At 42.2% G+C, this 16,827-nt stretch overlaps 1 protein-coding gene across 1 annotated transcript in view; it reads left to right on the forward strand.

Moving 5' to 3' along the window:
- MYO10 (myosin X) overlaps positions 1-16,827 on the forward strand; it is a 167,544-nt gene that overhangs the window by 85,785 nt on the left and 64,932 nt on the right. Inside the window, exons 4-11 of the mRNA XM_055704335.1 lie at positions 2,553-2,740; positions 9,662-9,796; positions 10,783-10,907; positions 11,812-11,825; positions 11,951-12,035; positions 12,702-12,805; positions 15,015-15,144; positions 16,060-16,178. Coding sequence (XP_055560310.1) covers positions 2,553-2,740; positions 9,662-9,796; positions 10,783-10,907; positions 11,812-11,825; positions 11,951-12,035; positions 12,702-12,805; positions 15,015-15,144; positions 16,060-16,178 — 900 coding nt within the window. The remainder of the gene's footprint in view (positions 1-2,552; positions 2,741-9,661; positions 9,797-10,782; positions 10,908-11,811; positions 11,826-11,950; positions 12,036-12,701; positions 12,806-15,014; positions 15,145-16,059; positions 16,179-16,827) is intronic.

A 16,827-nucleotide genomic window follows, 5' to 3' on the forward strand; every position in this document is an offset into this window, starting at 1 on the left:
CACTACCTTTTCCTCTGAGATGCCTTACATGAATTATGAGGCAACGAAGCTAGCTGACTTTCTTTAATAAAAACCTTTTTCTTATTCGCAGCAAGGACTAATATTCTGGAAGCATGTATGTATTTTTTAAAAAAATAAGCTTAAGTCATGTGAAAGATTGCCTCGTGTTAAGCAAGTCTGTGCAGAAGCGGGCTGCTGTCGCCTTTTATGATATTTACTGTTTGAAATAGGAGAAGCAAGAAAAGTCACACTGTAGTTGTTGGTGGTGCAGGTTTGCCACTGCTTTATCACAGGGAGATCGGGGAGCGTGGTGATGTTGTTCTGTCAGGTACCTGGTCACGCAGAAGCTATAGAGTGGATGCTTATGGTTGTAAAGTTAGATGGTATCATGTTTCACAGGGATTTTTAAATTTGCTTCTTTGTCATGGCATCTGTTGTGATGGCATGCCTCAAGTTACTCTTCTTACATTTTAGTAAGGCCTTAGTCAAACTTTAATAAGGTAAAGAGGAAGATTAGCAGTCTATTTTGTTGTTCATGCTTGCACTGTATTCATGTAAGAAGATAATAAAAAAAATCTTAAAACTTTGCCCATGCAGTCTGTGCTGAAATATGCACCATACTGATGAATTTTGTTCATTTTCTCAGTCACTCTCTATCCACTTCAATACATTTTTCAAATAAAATCAAATTAAGTGAGGTAGGAGATAATATTAAGCATGGTATCTCCAGAATTTCCAGCACATTTCTGGGGCATGTGAAATTAATTGATATATCATATGGTTCTCAGAGACTTCCTCATTAGTTATTTAAGAACTGAAGAGAGGATGATCCTAGGAAATTAAGCTGTTGTCTCAGTGCTGTAATTGCCCTGCGATATGATCTTGTGTTGAAATGTGTTAAAATGGTATCTTTCCTCTAGATGAAACCTTCTGAGCTATTCCACAGCATGGAGTTTTTATAAAACACATGTATCGAAACTTCACAGCTCTGTAAAAGGTACTTGAGTTACAGTGAGGAGGAATATTCCCCTTGCCGCTAATAAAATCATCATAATTTCAAGGACACTGCTGCAGTCCCCTTAACAAGAGCTCAGAGCTGCTGCTTGCGGTGGCCTGATGGAGGAGGAACAGGTGGCTGACAGGGAACGTAACAGCAGGGTGACAGTGACACCAGAGAGCTGATACACAGCGATAATTACATGTTAGTTAAGGAGAAGAGGCAGGCAGGTATATGTGGAATGTGAACGCTGTGGCAGAAACCGACGGAGAGGAAAGGAGACGCAGGGGAGCTGCCGGTCCCGGGGTTTCAGCGAGTGCCCCGGTGGCGGCTTGCTGGGGCAGAGGGGGGCTGCAGGAGGGGCAGGGGGGGCTGTGTTCCCGTGGCTTGCCTTATCCAGCCCTTTCTGGATGCTTTCTGGATAAGGGTGCTGCGGAGGTGCGGAGAGCCTCAGTCCTGCTGTCAGCTTCACAGCTGGTTGCTGTCGGGGGCGAGAGGGGTTGGCTGCTGGTGAAACATCTGTCTGTACGCGGGGACCATGTTACAGGCTGGAGGCTTCGCAGCCTGGCTCCTCGCAAGCCCGCAGCGAGGCTGTTGAAGCCAGGTGTCGGCTTCCTGCCTGGAACTGCAGAAAGGGTACTTAGCAAAACAAAATTAGCATCACAGTGGTAATGCCATACGCGCTATATGATGAATCAATTAATTTCACATGCCCAGGAAATGTGCTGGAAGTTCTGGAGATACCATGCTTAATACTATCTCCTACCTCACTTAATTTGATTTTATGTGAAAAATGTATTGAAGTAGAGAGAGGGTGACAGAAAGTGAACAGCAGTGTGAATAGGCTGTTGCAAGTGATCACGTTACCACAGCCTAATGAGTTCAGGCGAATGGGAATGGGCATAAGCTGCTACCTGGGTGGTTTTAACTGATGTGCTCTCTAATTGCAGTGGGATAGAAATGCATGCCTTGTCAGCTGCCATTGTGCATCAAACTAGTAATAAATTAAATTGCAAAACTCCAGTGTTTTGGGAGCATCTGCCAGTTGACGTGCTTTTCTTAGAGCCTGCTACTATATAACCGTGTTAGCATATACCATAATGTATGATAATTCCATTTTAAAAATGAGTAGCCAAGATGGACTTGGAATACTGTACATGGAAACATGGACTTTTGCACCTATACCTGGGGGACAGTCAGGTTTTTAGTAACTTCAGTGAGTCCCTAAGAACGTGTGAGAAGCTGCTGTAGACTGGTCCTTGTAGTCATTACTGTGCAGCTGTAAGCGGCCTTAAGGCAGCGATGCATCAGCCGAGGAGCTGTGCTGTAGGTGGGGTGAGCTTGAAAACATGGCAGAGTTGGAAACAACTTTTACCCTTCTGTTGCTTTTGTTAAAAGGAAGAAAGCAGGGGGGAAATGCCAAAGGATTTTCTTTATCCAAAGGATTGCTAGGCTTTTGCAAATGTATTTGTTGTCTTTCATTTGGGAAGAGTGTTAATCTGTTCCACCCCATGTGTAATAACAAACTGGGGGGGGGGGGGCTGTGCTTTTGCAGACCTACATTGGTTCGATAGTTGCCTCTGTGAACCCTTACAAGAGCATCCCGGGACTGTATGACTGCGCTGCGGTGGAGCGATACAGCAAGCACCACATGGGAGAGATTGCACCTCATATCTTCGCTGTGGCGAACGAGTGCTACCGCTGCCTTTGGAAGCGCCATGACAACCAGTGTATCCTCATCAGGTAAATGGTGGTGGTGGCTGCTGCTGCTGCTTTGACTGTCCGTGCTGGTGAGCCTTCCGGATATGGTTTAGGCCCATAGGTTTGGGTCACATGGAGAGCAGAACTCCAAAAGAAAGTAGACTTTAAAGCACTGGAGTTTTGGGAGAGAGTTCTGAACTCACTCTGTATCATTCTGTGGACCTGTAACTAAATGTTAATTTTTCTCATGCATCTTACGATTTCTGTAAGTGAAAAAATCTATTGTGGTTTTGTGCATTTTTTGCTACTTGCCTATCAAATGTTACCCCAAGTGCTTTCCCCACCGGTTGAACATCCTCGTGTGGCTGAGTATGTCACCACTAGAGCCTGAACTCTGTATCTAGAGGAAAGGAAAAAATAGCACACCACTCTTGAGAAATGTGGCAAATAATAATAGCAAAAGAGAAAACCCTCCACGTTGCAGCCATATAATTCTGCTTGATTAATCTTCCTTGCTTGATCTCATCATGTTTAATTTAATGGTGATTTAATAGCTTCCCATTTGATCCACTGTGTCACTGGTATTCAGGATCTCACTGCTGCCGAACGTACGTTGAGAGCAGTTGGCATTTCAGTCGCTTTTCGCTGCTTTCAGCTCCTCCTTCCTTCTTGCTCCAGAAGAGCTGAAAACACAGCCAGCTCTTTTCCCTTTCCCCTGCCTGCCAGCTCAGCTGCCTTGGCTCGCATGTGGGCAGGGAAGCAGAAGCCTTGCCGGCTGGATCGGGAGCAGCCACTCGCTCGGTGGCAATGGCAGCGTGGCACCGGCCACCAGGGTCCGGGCAGGGGTGAAAGAGCTTGTGCTTCCCTTCCCTCTCCTGCCTTTGCAGTGTTTTTGTGATTAAGCCTGTTTGCTCTTGCCTTCTTGCGGCACAAGTTAAGTGTAGAGAGCTCTTCAAACAAGGTGACACAATTTCAGGTGTCCCCCGACTTCCACATGAGCCCTTGCGACAGCCGTGGAACCACAGCATGGGGGCAGCCGGTGGGCCAGGGGGGGGTTGGTTCAGAGTGCGGGCAGCACCTTTAGCAATAGGCAGTTTCTACTGGCATTTAAGGTTACAGGCCAGTTTGCAAGGCTTGCTGGCGAAGAGGTGTATTTGGCACACATGGTTCAGTATTGTTCAGACGGCTGTTAGAAATGTAGATCAGATGCAACACAACTGGGTCTGGTTCCAACTTTCTGCAAGCTCTCAGGTCGCGGTTCCTGCCTGCCATCGCCTCTAGGCAGGTTCTGCCTGTGGCACAAAGGCAGAGGGGGTTCAGTGTGTTTTTCAGCTTTTTTTCCAGCTGTGTTTTTCCTTTTTATTATTTAATACATAGTGCTGTACATATATAGCCGAGTCCAGGTGACACTCCAAAAAAAAAGCCAAAATGCACAGAGATCTTTGTCACGTGAAGGTGGCTGGCCTGGAGTCATGATTTCATGTTTTAATGTCAGGTAGTTAATTGTGAGCAGCCCCTGTACCTAAATATTGGGAAACAATTTCTAGTGCCTAGCAGGTGGCTGTTGGTATTTCGGTCATTGTGTACTGGTCCAAGTATTTTACCTTCCCTTCCAGCTTCCCACAAGCTGCCAAGAGAAAAGCAGGTTGTGTCCTAAAAAGGACATAAGCAGAATTCTCTTGATATTCCAGAGGAGTCTCCAGCAGTCCCTGTTCTGTAAACCATGTGCCTTGGTACAGACAAACCGTAATATGGAGAAGTTTTGCATTAGCAGTTCCTTTTAAAATTGTTTACTGTTGTCGTAGGTTAAAACAATGATTTGTGTAAGTTCAGTGTTTCAGACAAGTGCCGCAATGCAACCTTATAAGGGTATCTTGTTTCTACAGAAATTGAGGGAATGTGCAATTGAAATAAAAAAATAAAAAGTTAAATCTGCTTTCCTAAAACAGTATTACATGCTGTATCTGTGAAGGACTCAGAACAGGATTTTTTTTTTAATTACTGAAGGTTCTCAATGGCTCTCACAAGGTTTGGGAAGGTCCCTGTGATCATGGGGTTAGTTTGGAGCATCAGAAGTGGATGTATACCAGCGTGCTCATCCAATTCGGCATCCTGGTTATTCCTGCATCTTTTACTGTCTTAGAATTAGATGTTGCAACAAGTCACTGTCAGGCTTTCTTGGTTACTCCTGGCATTTGGAAAAAAAGGTCAAGTGGAGCTCCGCAGCGTCTGGATTCAGGTAGACATCCTGGTCTTGTATGTTACGTAAGAGATGCTAAAAAGGAAAAAGTTGTTGCATCACGAAACACAACAACCAGTTACATCCAGTTTAGACGAGTGACTTGTTCGCGTAGGCTTCACGTTCTGATTTACCTGCTCCTAACTTCGGGATCTAAAAGCTCAGTAGCAATTTCTCGTGTCCCCCCCCCCCAAGAGGTATGGTGCCGAACTGGTCCTTGTCATCCTCTGGGCTCGCGGTGCCCCCTGCTGGCACCTGGGTCTGGCTCAGCCTGGCTTTGGAGCTGCTTCCTTAAGGCTTCGGGTTCAAAAATCTGTTTTGAGATGCCTGGGATGTCTGGGTGGAATAGGATGAGAGGGTTAAGGCAAGAACCTGAATTAAAAACTGCCATCAGTAGTGACTCAAAATGTAATATAAATGAGAGACTATTTTTCCAGTGTAACCACCCGGACCAGAGGTGAAAAGGAAGGAAATACAGACGAGATGATATTAAATGGAGTCACCCAGAGATGTTTATTTATCAGTCTGTGTTACACAGGGTTATTTTAATTCATGATAGTGCTGCATAAAAATGACTTGGCAGCCTAAAATGTCAACAAAATAACACATTGAAGAAGCTGTGCACAACCTGTGCATTAGAATATTTACACTGTTGTGAAATGGTATTTTTGTTTTCCCATGCTAAAAATTGTTCATCTAGCTACTGAACTAGAGTTTTCATGTAGTGAAAACCATCTACATCAAGTGCTTAGTTTCATGTTTAGCTGAACTTACTGCAAAGTCCAGTTTCATATAAAACAGGGGAAGGGGGGGGGGAAACCACAACAAAAACCAACACAAAAGTCTACCACAGTTAAATTTGATGCTGCAACAGACACATTAAAAAAAATAAATAATTAACATTTAGTGATTCTTCAGCTGGGTGCCTCGGCAGGAGCATGAAGGAGTCCATGTTACTCAAGGGATAGCCAAACAGCTTGTCCTGATGTAGGGAAGGGACCGAGTTCCCCCACGATTACCTGGTGTTCACAAGTTGGGACCAAGTTCAAACCCCCACCCCTTATTGTAAGAATAGGAGAGTATCTGTAGGGGGTTTATTTGTTGCTGCTCTGTTTATAAGGTGGTCTAGTCCATGTACAAGCACACACAGGCTCTTCTCTCAGATACAATAGCAGCTGATGCACTTTAAGCACTTGAAGTGTAAAGCACTTGAAGGAGCAGCAATAGTTACGCTGAATGACATTCAAGTTGGTGCGTAAGTGGGAAATCACAGTCTGACACCAGTTTGTTCTCTCTGTTATCATCAGATGGCCTGGCATTTTTGTTGTTGTTGCTCAGCTTGAAAATCAGTGTGAACCAAAAGTACCAAAAGTACTCTTTTGATGAGACCCAGGCTGTGATGGGAAAGCTTCTTATGAGACTGACACACCAAAATTCACATGTGCGTTTGACAAACTGTATTTGCTGAAGAGGCCTGTTTGGACTGTGTGTGTCTGTCTTTGGGGTTTTAAAGCTAGCAGACGGACCTGAGAAGTGATTTAGAGTAGTGCCTCACTGCCTCACTCATTTAGAGTCCTTCAGAATGAGGAGTCTGTCTGTTTGACCCCTTTTTCCACTGCAGCAGTCTGGAGTCTAGGCTGCTGCGCCCTTAGCAAGATGCCCTGCGTAGAGCAAGTCATGGAGAAAGTCTAAAGATCTCCTAAATGGGGGCCTTGTGGGTTGCTGTCACACTTAATATAGTCACAGTACCGAACGTAGCGATGTGGAACGAGCTGGGCACTTAAACTCACAGGGTGGAAAGGTTGCTGGAAAGGTTGTCTGTGCACTAAAATAATCACCCTTGTACTGACCTTGGCAACTTCTTACAGGCATAGGCTTTCTACGGAGTCTGAAATACTGATCCCACTCAGTGTACCGGTAGTATGTGTACTGTAGGGTTAAATAAACAACTTTACAGTTTAGCATGCTTGTTCTTGATTTTCGTCTCATTAGTAACTGGGTTTTATAAAGCATTTTTGTAAAGGAAAAATGCAGAGCTAACTTGGGACCCATAATTTTACGTGCATCGAGCTGAGCAACACCGTACAGGGGTGAAACCGTACTGTCATGCCGGGGGCTCCGGGAACCCATCCACTCGGTGCTCAGTAGTGGTTGTGGGAGTGAAAAGAACAGAATAGAATAGAATAGGAGAGGTTACTAGTAGATTAATAGAGAGCATGGAGCAAATCCAGCCTTCGCTCATATTTTGAGTATGTTGCACAAGCCTTTCCCCCTCCATTCCTTGGTATCCAGGAGGACTTTGTAGACCTGGAGGTGGTTCAGAGGAGAGCAAAAAGGAGCGATCAGAAGAATAGTGCGGTATCGTACGCGGGAATGGCTAGCGGAGATGGGCAACTCAAACTAGGGGAGCTATCCATGAAGTCATGTGCAACAGAGAGAGGGAGGAGTGGGATGAGTTGTTGTTTTCTCCTTCCAAGAGAGCTGGGGGCCGCCAAATGAAGCCGATAGGAGGCAGATCCAAACCATGACATGTTTGTGTGCTTTCGAAGGGAGTATGGCTAGAAACTCATGGAAGATAAATCCATTGAGGGCTACAAGACACATGGTTGTAAACGAGGTTTCGATCAGGAACCCTCTGAACAGCAAATAAGTGGAAGCTGGAAGAACACAGAAGGGAAGTATCACATGTCTGGGCATCTCCGTGTGGCAACTGTCAGAGGACACTGACCAGGTAGATCTTTGGCCTGACCCTGTTTTGAGCCTCTCCTGTTGTAAGAAAAGATCAAGAGTATGTAATTGTGCATAATACCAACTGTACCAGAGATAGGCACAGGAAATACTTTTCTATCAGCTTTGAATATCTCACTTGTAGAATTGTTCTTGATTATGGTGGGGTAACTTTTAGCTTCTACAAAAATGGGACAGAAAGTGGGGGGAGAGGAGGGATGGTGTCAGTGAAAGAGCTCATATTCTCCTTGGCACCTGTATCCTTGCTGTTGACATATACATTGCTCGGAGGGTGAGAATTTAGGCGGGCATCGTTTGGTGATTTTTTGCAGTGTTTTTGCACTAAACAAGGATGATGCAAGGGTTTGTGAAGCTCTTTCAAAACTAGCAGCAGAAGTGTTTTGTACAAGAAGCAAGTATTCCGTACAGTGAATATTAAATATTTACTTTGCTGGCAAAGGAGCATGAGTGAGGGCCTGCAAAGAGAGTGGGAACAAACACCAAAAAGGCCAGATGTCAAAGGTAAAACTAAATTAAAAATACTACAGAGTTTGTTTGAGATGGTATAAGTATGATGGATGAATCATACTGGCTGGAACGTATCAGTGGATAGCATATCTTGTATGAAGTTTTATGAAAAATTTTAAAGCCACTGATTCTTCTTGGGAAACGCAACAAAACTCTGTATCTCGTTATGTTTTCTGAATGCCTCTTCCCCGATTATTTTTTTAATCGTTGGCATTTATTTGCAGGAAAATGTTGTGCTGCTTTCTTGGACTGTACCTTTCTTCTTTACTTTTTACTAGAAAGCATCATTATACTTTGCCATAACTTAAAATCACCAAGCTCACCACTCCGCAGTGGCACAACAAAAGACTGTCAAATACACTAAGCTTGCTCCATATGCCCGGTAGTGCTCCATCAAAGTCCATGACAAAACTCCCACTTGCTACAGTGAAAAGGGTAGGATAAGACTGAAATGTACCTCCTTTCATTTGGGAGCAAACTGGAATTAGGCACAGCTTAATGAAGAACTAGGAAAACTAGGAATAAGGCTGCAGCTTAGGATACAATGCTATGACTTCAGATGAAAAGTAAGCAAACTAGACAAACTTTAACCACAGGTTTTATTTCTTAATGGCTCACGGTGGGATTTTAGCTATAAGACTACATAATTGAAGGGAAATTACATTGGAGAAAAGAGCCAAATCTATACCTTCCCTTTTTAGAGTGTTGGTTTTGAAGAGAAGGCGAGTATATTGCCTCCTGTTTGTATCAGCAAGATTGCTTATTAACAGTTTGGTTTTAAAATGTCAGTTTAACATTATCAAATAGCTTTGTTCTGCTGTGGGTGAAGATAAGAGGTTTTACATCTCTGATGGTGATGAGAGGTGAAAATCGTAGATTTCGAACTCATGAGTCTGGTTTATTTGGATGGGCATATAAAAAGTTCGGTTAAAGAATATGTAGCTCACTAAGAATATCAGAATTAATTATATTAGTAGCCTTTATGTGCTCTAATATGCACTGATGTCTCTGACCACCTCCTTCCCACAGCTGGGCTCCCTCCTTAGCTAGGTTGCTGCAACATAATCCCAAACTTTCCCAGCTTAATTCATATCCTGGACTTTCTTCCTGACCATTGCCATGCCTTCGTTCTAACTTTGTTTTTCCATGTTGGTGAGAATTGTTGCATAGCTGTTTGTATTCAGAGAGCTCTTCTTTGCCTCATGGGTGTTGGGTACATCCTTATGCAATCAATGCCTTGCAGTGTTGTCTGAACAATGGTGTGAAGACTAAAGATAGCTTGCATTTTGTGTTGAATGTCATACTCAGCAAGCTTAAAGGGTTCTTCTGCTGCTGTTTGAGTATCGTTTCTAATCACCCCTATCTTCTTGACCCCCAGTTATTTGGGGTATGGAGGGCTGGCCAGACAGAGAGCTTTTGCACTGGCAGCTTGAACTGTGCAAACACTTTTCTCCTTCCTCGTCTTGCAGTGGTGAAAGTGGCGCTGGTAAGACAGAAAGCACAAAGCTGATTCTCAAGTTCTTGTCTGCAATGAGCCAACATTCACTGGAGTTGTCCTGCAGAGAGAAGACCTCCTGTGTGGAGCAAGCTATTCTTGAGAGCAGGTACTAGATCTTTCAGCACGCAGGTATTTTTTTCCAGAAGACATAAGCCTTGTCATTGAAATAAGAGCTTGCAATGTAATTAAAGACATGGGTGCATTTACAAAACAGTAAAATGAAAGAGGAAAAGGGGAAAATTTCCATTAAACAGAATTACCTGGCTACTCTAGAGAGTTGTGAGCACAGTGGTATATGTTAATGAAGCAAAAACATACAGAGTTTTGAAATGGACGATGCTTTAGTGGTGGATTTCATTTTTGTTTGGGGCTGAATTCAAATAATCAGAGGGAGGGAAATGTGTGATGGAAGGGAGAAACGATTGCTTTTGGTTTGTGTAGCCTGGGGATAAGGTAGAACAAGATACAGCATGGTGAAGATAAAGTGTGCAAGTGGTAAAAACATGCTGAGGAAAGGGTGGGTAAGGGGAACTGATAAGACAGATGAGTAAATACATACATCAGATAAATTGGACTAAGCAAGCAAAAAAAAAAAATCAATGTTCAAATAAAGTAACACATGGTTTTAAACCATTTGAAAACAAAGACAGTTAGAGATGCTATTACTTTTGTTTATCATGCTTCATCTCTGTTTTACCTGCTGTATCTTGATGTAATTATTTTTTTTAATTGCCGTAGGACAAGGACTATTTTCCCTACATCTGTCTAGCAATTTGCATGTGCTGAGATTTCTTATTTCTATAATTTGAGTACTGCAGTGAGAATTGTGTGCATCTTTTGAACACTTAGAGATTAAGCTGCAGAGTAGTTTAATGTGATTAGTGCTCCTGTTGTTTGGATACTTGCGTGTTTTGATAGAAAATTGAGATGCCCTTTGTTAATAAATTGAGGGTAATACTGAGGATTTAGGCTGTGGCTGAGGAAGGTGCCAGAAATGAACTTTTTGGAGTGCTGTTGCATTCACCAGTCCCATGTGAAACCGTTGGCATGCTGGTCACACGTTAACACTCTTCTTCTTCCGTATTTTCACAGCCCAATAATGGAAGCTTTTGGCAACGCGAAGACTGTTTACAACAACAACTCAAGTCGCTTTGGGAAGTTTATTCAGCTGAACATCTGTCAGAAGGGGAACATTCAGGGAGGAAGAATTATAGATTGTATCCTCATTCAGTGATTTTTACCCCAGTTTGTGGGCAGCGCCCACATACCTCCTCTGTGGAGGACTGGGAGAGAAGTGGCTCAGTCTTGTTTGTCCTTTCACCTCCGTTCTGAAACATACATAATTAAATTGAGCTGATGCAGGTGGGAAAGGGAAGCAGTAACACCACATTCTGCATGAGGTCATGCACACATACATGTGCATTTGTGGTGAGGTGGGGTGTATATGCTCTTGGAGGACCAGGGTTTTATATTGCTGCTGCTAGTGTGGCTCATGTGCATGTTCCCGCATAATGAGCTTAAAACAGCCTGAGTTCTTTGGGATAACTTCAGTTGTCAGCTAGTTCCCTCATTTATTATGTCTGAAGATAAGCCTCTTACTTTTCTGGAAAAGTACATGGAAGGGTAGAGCTGCTGAATTTCTGCAGTGTGCCTGGTGAGACAAATCCTTGAATTTGTCCTGAATTTGGCAAAATTGGATTATGAGCCAGCACCACTAGAGCAACAGAGGTGTGGGAATGAGGAATACACTAAGGGGTTCCTACCTAGCATTTTGAACATAAGCTGCTTTTGCAGTGGGACAGATTTCATCCTTAAAGCTGTTTCCAAGCTTTAGGGAAAAGAAAAAGTAAAGAAAAGCAGATGTTGTTTAAAATCCAGAACGTGACAAGCCCAGTTTTGTTGGGATGGAGGGGAAGGAGGTGAGGGAACGCATTGGTATTAGAACAGCTGCAGTATTATCATTGTTGCTACTTTATTCATCTTGTTACGGCAGTAGGAACATCGTAAGAAAAGACGATTACACTCTTCCTATTGTCTCAAATGAAAGAATAAGATTAGAAATAGTTCTTGTGTTAATTGCTTCTTTATTCCTTGACTGAATTTTTTTCTTCCTGGGTATAGATTTATTGGAAAAAGTAAGTTGGCGTTTGCTTTTGCTCAGTTAATTTTGTTTGATTTAATGTTTTCTTTGAAATTGTGGATGAAAAAATTCTCCTTTAAAAACAATTGCTTGAATGGAAACTATTTTTTACTTTGACAGAATCGTGTAGTAAGACAAAACCCTGGGGAAAGAAATTATCATATATTCTATGCTCTGCTGGCAGGGATAGAAGAGAGAGAGAAAGGTGAGTGGCAAAACGCGAGTCGCGCAACCGTAGTGGCTTTCTGCTAGCAGTCAGCCATGGTGACAGCAGTAGAGAATTTAACTGCAAAACCCACTAACCCAAGCAGAGAAATAGGTTAGGTATTCAGCTGGGATTCAGTGTGTGTGAATTTGAGCTCAACTTGATAAAGCAAACTGCTTAGTTGATGAATGTCACTGATCTGCTGGTAGTTTTTCTCCCAGCTTCTGCTTTGGCCCTGGAAAAATTATTTGGGGACAAACATGCCTCATTCTGTTCAAGCTGAATATTTTTGCTGGTACTAAATAACTCCACAGCAACAAAGAGAAGTAATTCTGGTTCCTCTAATCCTCTCTCTTAAAGAATAAATCCACAGAACAAAGGAAATTACATTTGTATAGTTGCAAAATTGCTTAAAGCTGTCTCAACATCTCCCTTTAGGCCTGCTGTCTTTGCATGCTAAGAAGTAGAGTTAACTCCATTGTGCAGCTAAATAAAGCAAAACCCAGCAAAATGAAATGCCATATCTGATCTTAATATACAACTTTGTGCATCTTCATAACTTCTGAGCAAATTTCAGACTGTGACACAGTAATTTGTGGAGTGCTTTTGTTTTGCGATGTGGTTTGGTTTTTTTTTTTCACTCGTCCTCTTTTCTCTCCTCGTTAGATGCTTTTTACTTATCTGTACCAGAGAACTACCACTACCTGAATCAATCTGGATGCATAGCGGATAAGACAATCAGTGACAAAGATTCTTTCAAGGAAGTCATTGTGAGTTGTTTCCCTAGTTCTTTATGCTTTAAAAATGCTGGAGGTTCAGGTGTCTGGGGCCCATTGTCAGAGCAGGGGGCAAAGCCGCCTTGTGCTTACCTGCACGTGTGGCTCCCTCATTGAGGCACTAATCTTACAGGGACTTACATTTTCTAGTAAAACTTTGCTGTCATTTTGAGCATGTCTTTACCCTCCCCCCAATATCTGATTTTTACTCTATCATATCAAACTGTGCTATAATTTAGTTGAAATGATTACATTTTGGAATGAAAAGATTATCGGTTGGGAAGACAGTGAGACATTTACATGCCTTTGCCTATCCCTGCAGTGCTTTGCATTAGAGCTATGTCAACTTCTGTTGTTTTTCCATCCTAAAGCTTTGTCCAGATAATGTAGCATCTACTGGGTCAAGTTAGCAGCATGGCACATGGGGAGTGAAGCACCTGGCTTTCCGTGACTCTTTACGTTGCACCTGGGAAATCCAGTTATATGGAGTAACTTTCACAATTGAGTTGAAGAAAATGTAAACGCAGATTAAAAAACAGATGCTGATGGAATGTTTATCTGAATGGCTTTGTCTTATACCCACAACAGTTAGGTACAGCAATTAGTCTATACTGACTGTTAGGATAATTGCTATTTGCTTACTATATCACTGAGGTGACGTGTTAGATTTTAAAAATCAGACAAAATACTTGGTTTTATGCCCTTCACCAGACTATTTTTGCTTAGCTATGTTAATCTCTTTGCCAAATTGACAAATTAATGTGTAGTGGATGCAACCGTTATTTTTAGTGTAAAAACCCCCTCATCTAGTGTGGTGGAAGGAGGTTGGAAAAGTTGGTAACTTAACTATATTGTAGTCACATGCTTAAGTTGATTAGCGTGACATTTAATTTGTGCTAATCATCCCAGGGTAGGCAGAGCATGAAATCAGCTGGGCAGGTGACGCTTGCGTGCTGCCTGCGGCGGGGGGCTTGGAGCAGGGGCTGAGGCTGCCAGGCGGCGTTCCCAGAGCAGGAGGTGGGCAGAAACCCCGCCGATCACCCTCGCCTGTCTTTTCCTATTATAGTCATCTCCTTTGCCTGTTGTTATTGTGGTTTAAGTCTCGGAAACGTTATTTAAGTGCAAATTTTTGTAGGAGGCAGGGAGGAAGGAGGAACTGAATGGCGAGCGTGGAGACGAACTCCTAGTGCTACTGCCTTTCTTAGAGCTCTGTTGTGAAAGGTCTTCTATGCAAAATAAACCTTCAGCCATTATCTCTTCTCTGCTTTTAATTGTGGGATGAGTCTGAGGCTTTTCCATTTGTGATTGATGATTTGTACAGGATAAAACGAGTCGTGTGTCATCTGTCAGACACCTGCAGTGACTGTAACGTGATGAGTCTTAACTGTAAGGGTGGTAAAACTGTGATTTGGTCCCAGACAGGCTCATATTAGAGCCAAATTTGGGAAATTCTGGTCATTTCAAGAGGCATACAATTACTTACCCTTTCTGTGCAAGAGGAAAGTGTATGTTCCTCCTCTTGTTTTAATATTTCTTCAGACAGAGAATTACTGTTCTCATTTATGTAGTTGAGCCTTGATCACTGCCGTATTGTTTATTCATAAATTCAGTACATTTTATATAGATCTCTTTTGCTTGCTCGATTCTGCTGTAAGATGTCAGACCACACCACTAAGGTGTGTGTTTGGGCTTCACAGCTTGCCCAGAATATGCTGCAGAGGGCTGCTCTGAAGTCTCCATGGATGAGACAACAAATGAGCAAATCCCAACATGTTGCTGTGCTTCTTCCCCCGTGCCCTGTTGCCTACAAGGCTAACTGGCAAAACTTGGTAAAAACACAGAGGAGGTTATCAGTTACTAATGCCAATTAGTGAAATCACGCCTGATGCACGACTCAGTAGGGCATATCATTCTGATATTTGTGCAGTTTTAATGAAGAATTTGAAAGCAAATTACAGCATCCTTACAGCATAAGGAGGAGATTTCTTAAAACCAGAGCAATACTTGTTCTAAGATGTCCCCGTCAGGTCTTCCAGTGTATTCAATTTGAGATGAAACCAAAGGAATTAACTGTTCCTGCCAGCCCTCTTGTCAGTCCTGGCTTGCTTTTCTAAGGCCTGACAACGCAGTTTGGTGGGTTTGTCCTTCTCGCCGTTTTTGAGTCAGTGTGCGTGTTATTGAAGAAGCTCACATGTCATTCCAGACTGCAATGGAAGTGATGCAGTTCAGCAAGGAGGAGGTGCGAGAAGTTTTGAGGCTGTTGGCTGGCATTTTGCATCTAGGAAATGTTGAGTTCATCACTGCTGGTGGGGCACAGGTGTCCTTTAAAACAGGTGAGAAGGCTGTGCATCCAAATGTAAGTGTTTCTTGAGGTTGCGAAAACAATATTCATTGCTAGTATACGTGACCATAGCAAAGGCAAACAGTCAAGGGGTCTTACTGCCTTTTAGCATCTGTAAATATTGATTAAAATGTTAGGGGTTTGGCAGATAAGGCAAATTAGTCTGCTGCTGGATGCTCAGTCTTAATTAGGGAAGACCTTGGGCACACATTTGTTCCATTAATAGTACTGAAATTCCATTTTAATCTAATTCTTTCTTTGAAATATTCTAACAAAAGTCCTCAAGTACATTCCTTAACTCAGATCTCCACCGAAGGTGTCTTTTGTTAGAGCTTTCAATACTTCAATTACAAATGTGAAAGTATGTGCTGGTATGTGTAAAGATTGGGCTGGCAAGCATTTGAAATGTTTGTTCAAATATGACAATAAAGAGTAGCATTACACACTGCTTTATATAATGTATTCTAGCAAAATTGCAAATTACAGTGTGCATGTAAAAAGAAAAAATCATTGGTTTTCTTTATCCTCAGCATCCTGAGGGAAGCTGAAATGCATTCATGTGGACAAATAGCGAATTACTGTTTGTACCTGGAAAAATATGTTAGTGTAAGCAGTAGGTTGTTTGAATCCTTGACATGTAACATTTAGAAGAAAATAAGTATTTGTGACTGACTTGTGATGACTTTCTAATGCTCAGTTCCTTTAGTTATGCATATTTATGATACAGTGCCTTTTCATGAGCAGCAAAAACATATCCTAGGGTTTCTAGTTGTGTTTTTATCTCTAATCCCCATCATTTCAGAAGCATCTTAAATGGTGGTGGTAGTAACAATAGTAACACAACAAGCTAGTTTCGTAACCTTAGACATTTAAGGATGTATTTGTATTTGTCTCTTTCTTTTGCCAGCTCTGGGTAGATCTGCTGAACTGCTGGGGTTGGACTCTACACAGCTAACTGAAGCATTAACACAGAGGTCAATGATACTCAGGGGAGAAGAAATCCTAACACCTCTTAGTATACAACAAGTAAGGCTTCTCAGTCTTGACATGTTTTTAGGGTCTGTTAAAATATATGGCTTGGTCTTCAAGTCCAGGGAAATCAGTGGTCACTTAGGAACAGAAGCTTAGCTCATGCATCTGAGTTGCTGTCAAAAATACTGTGTACATTTTTTGGGAAGGATATAGCTGGACTTTTAGAAATCTCTGTGGATCCTATCCTATCATTCTGGCCAGGGCTTATGGCTTGGCTCTTGTTATTCTTACTAAACCTGATCACTTACCATTTTTTTCAACTTCTAATCATGTAGGCTGATATTTTTTATTATGGACATTTGTGTCAGGTGGGTATTTTTGAAAACTTTCAGCAGAAATAATTTTATTATTAAGAAGGGCATTAGAAATAAGTATACATAACATTATGCTTGCCTCTAGAAAGGGGTAAATTAAGGTGTTATTTCCGACCCTACTTTTCTTCCTCCACACTTTTAAGTTTACCATTTCCTGATTTTTCAGTGCATTAGCCTTGAAATGTAATTGTAAATTTAATAATGTATTATTATATATAATGTAACAGGTGTCTACCTGTTACAACTTATACCATTAAAGCTTAAGTCGTGATGCTCTGTAACTGATAATACAGTTGCTGTCAAGGTACGTAGGAATACAAACCTGCTTA

The sequence above is a fragment of the Falco cherrug genome, chromosome 3 (genome assembly GCF_023634085.1).
Source record: "Falco cherrug isolate bFalChe1 chromosome 3, bFalChe1.pri, whole genome shotgun sequence".
Lineage (NCBI taxonomy): Eukaryota > Metazoa > Chordata > Aves > Falconiformes > Falconidae > Falco > Falco cherrug.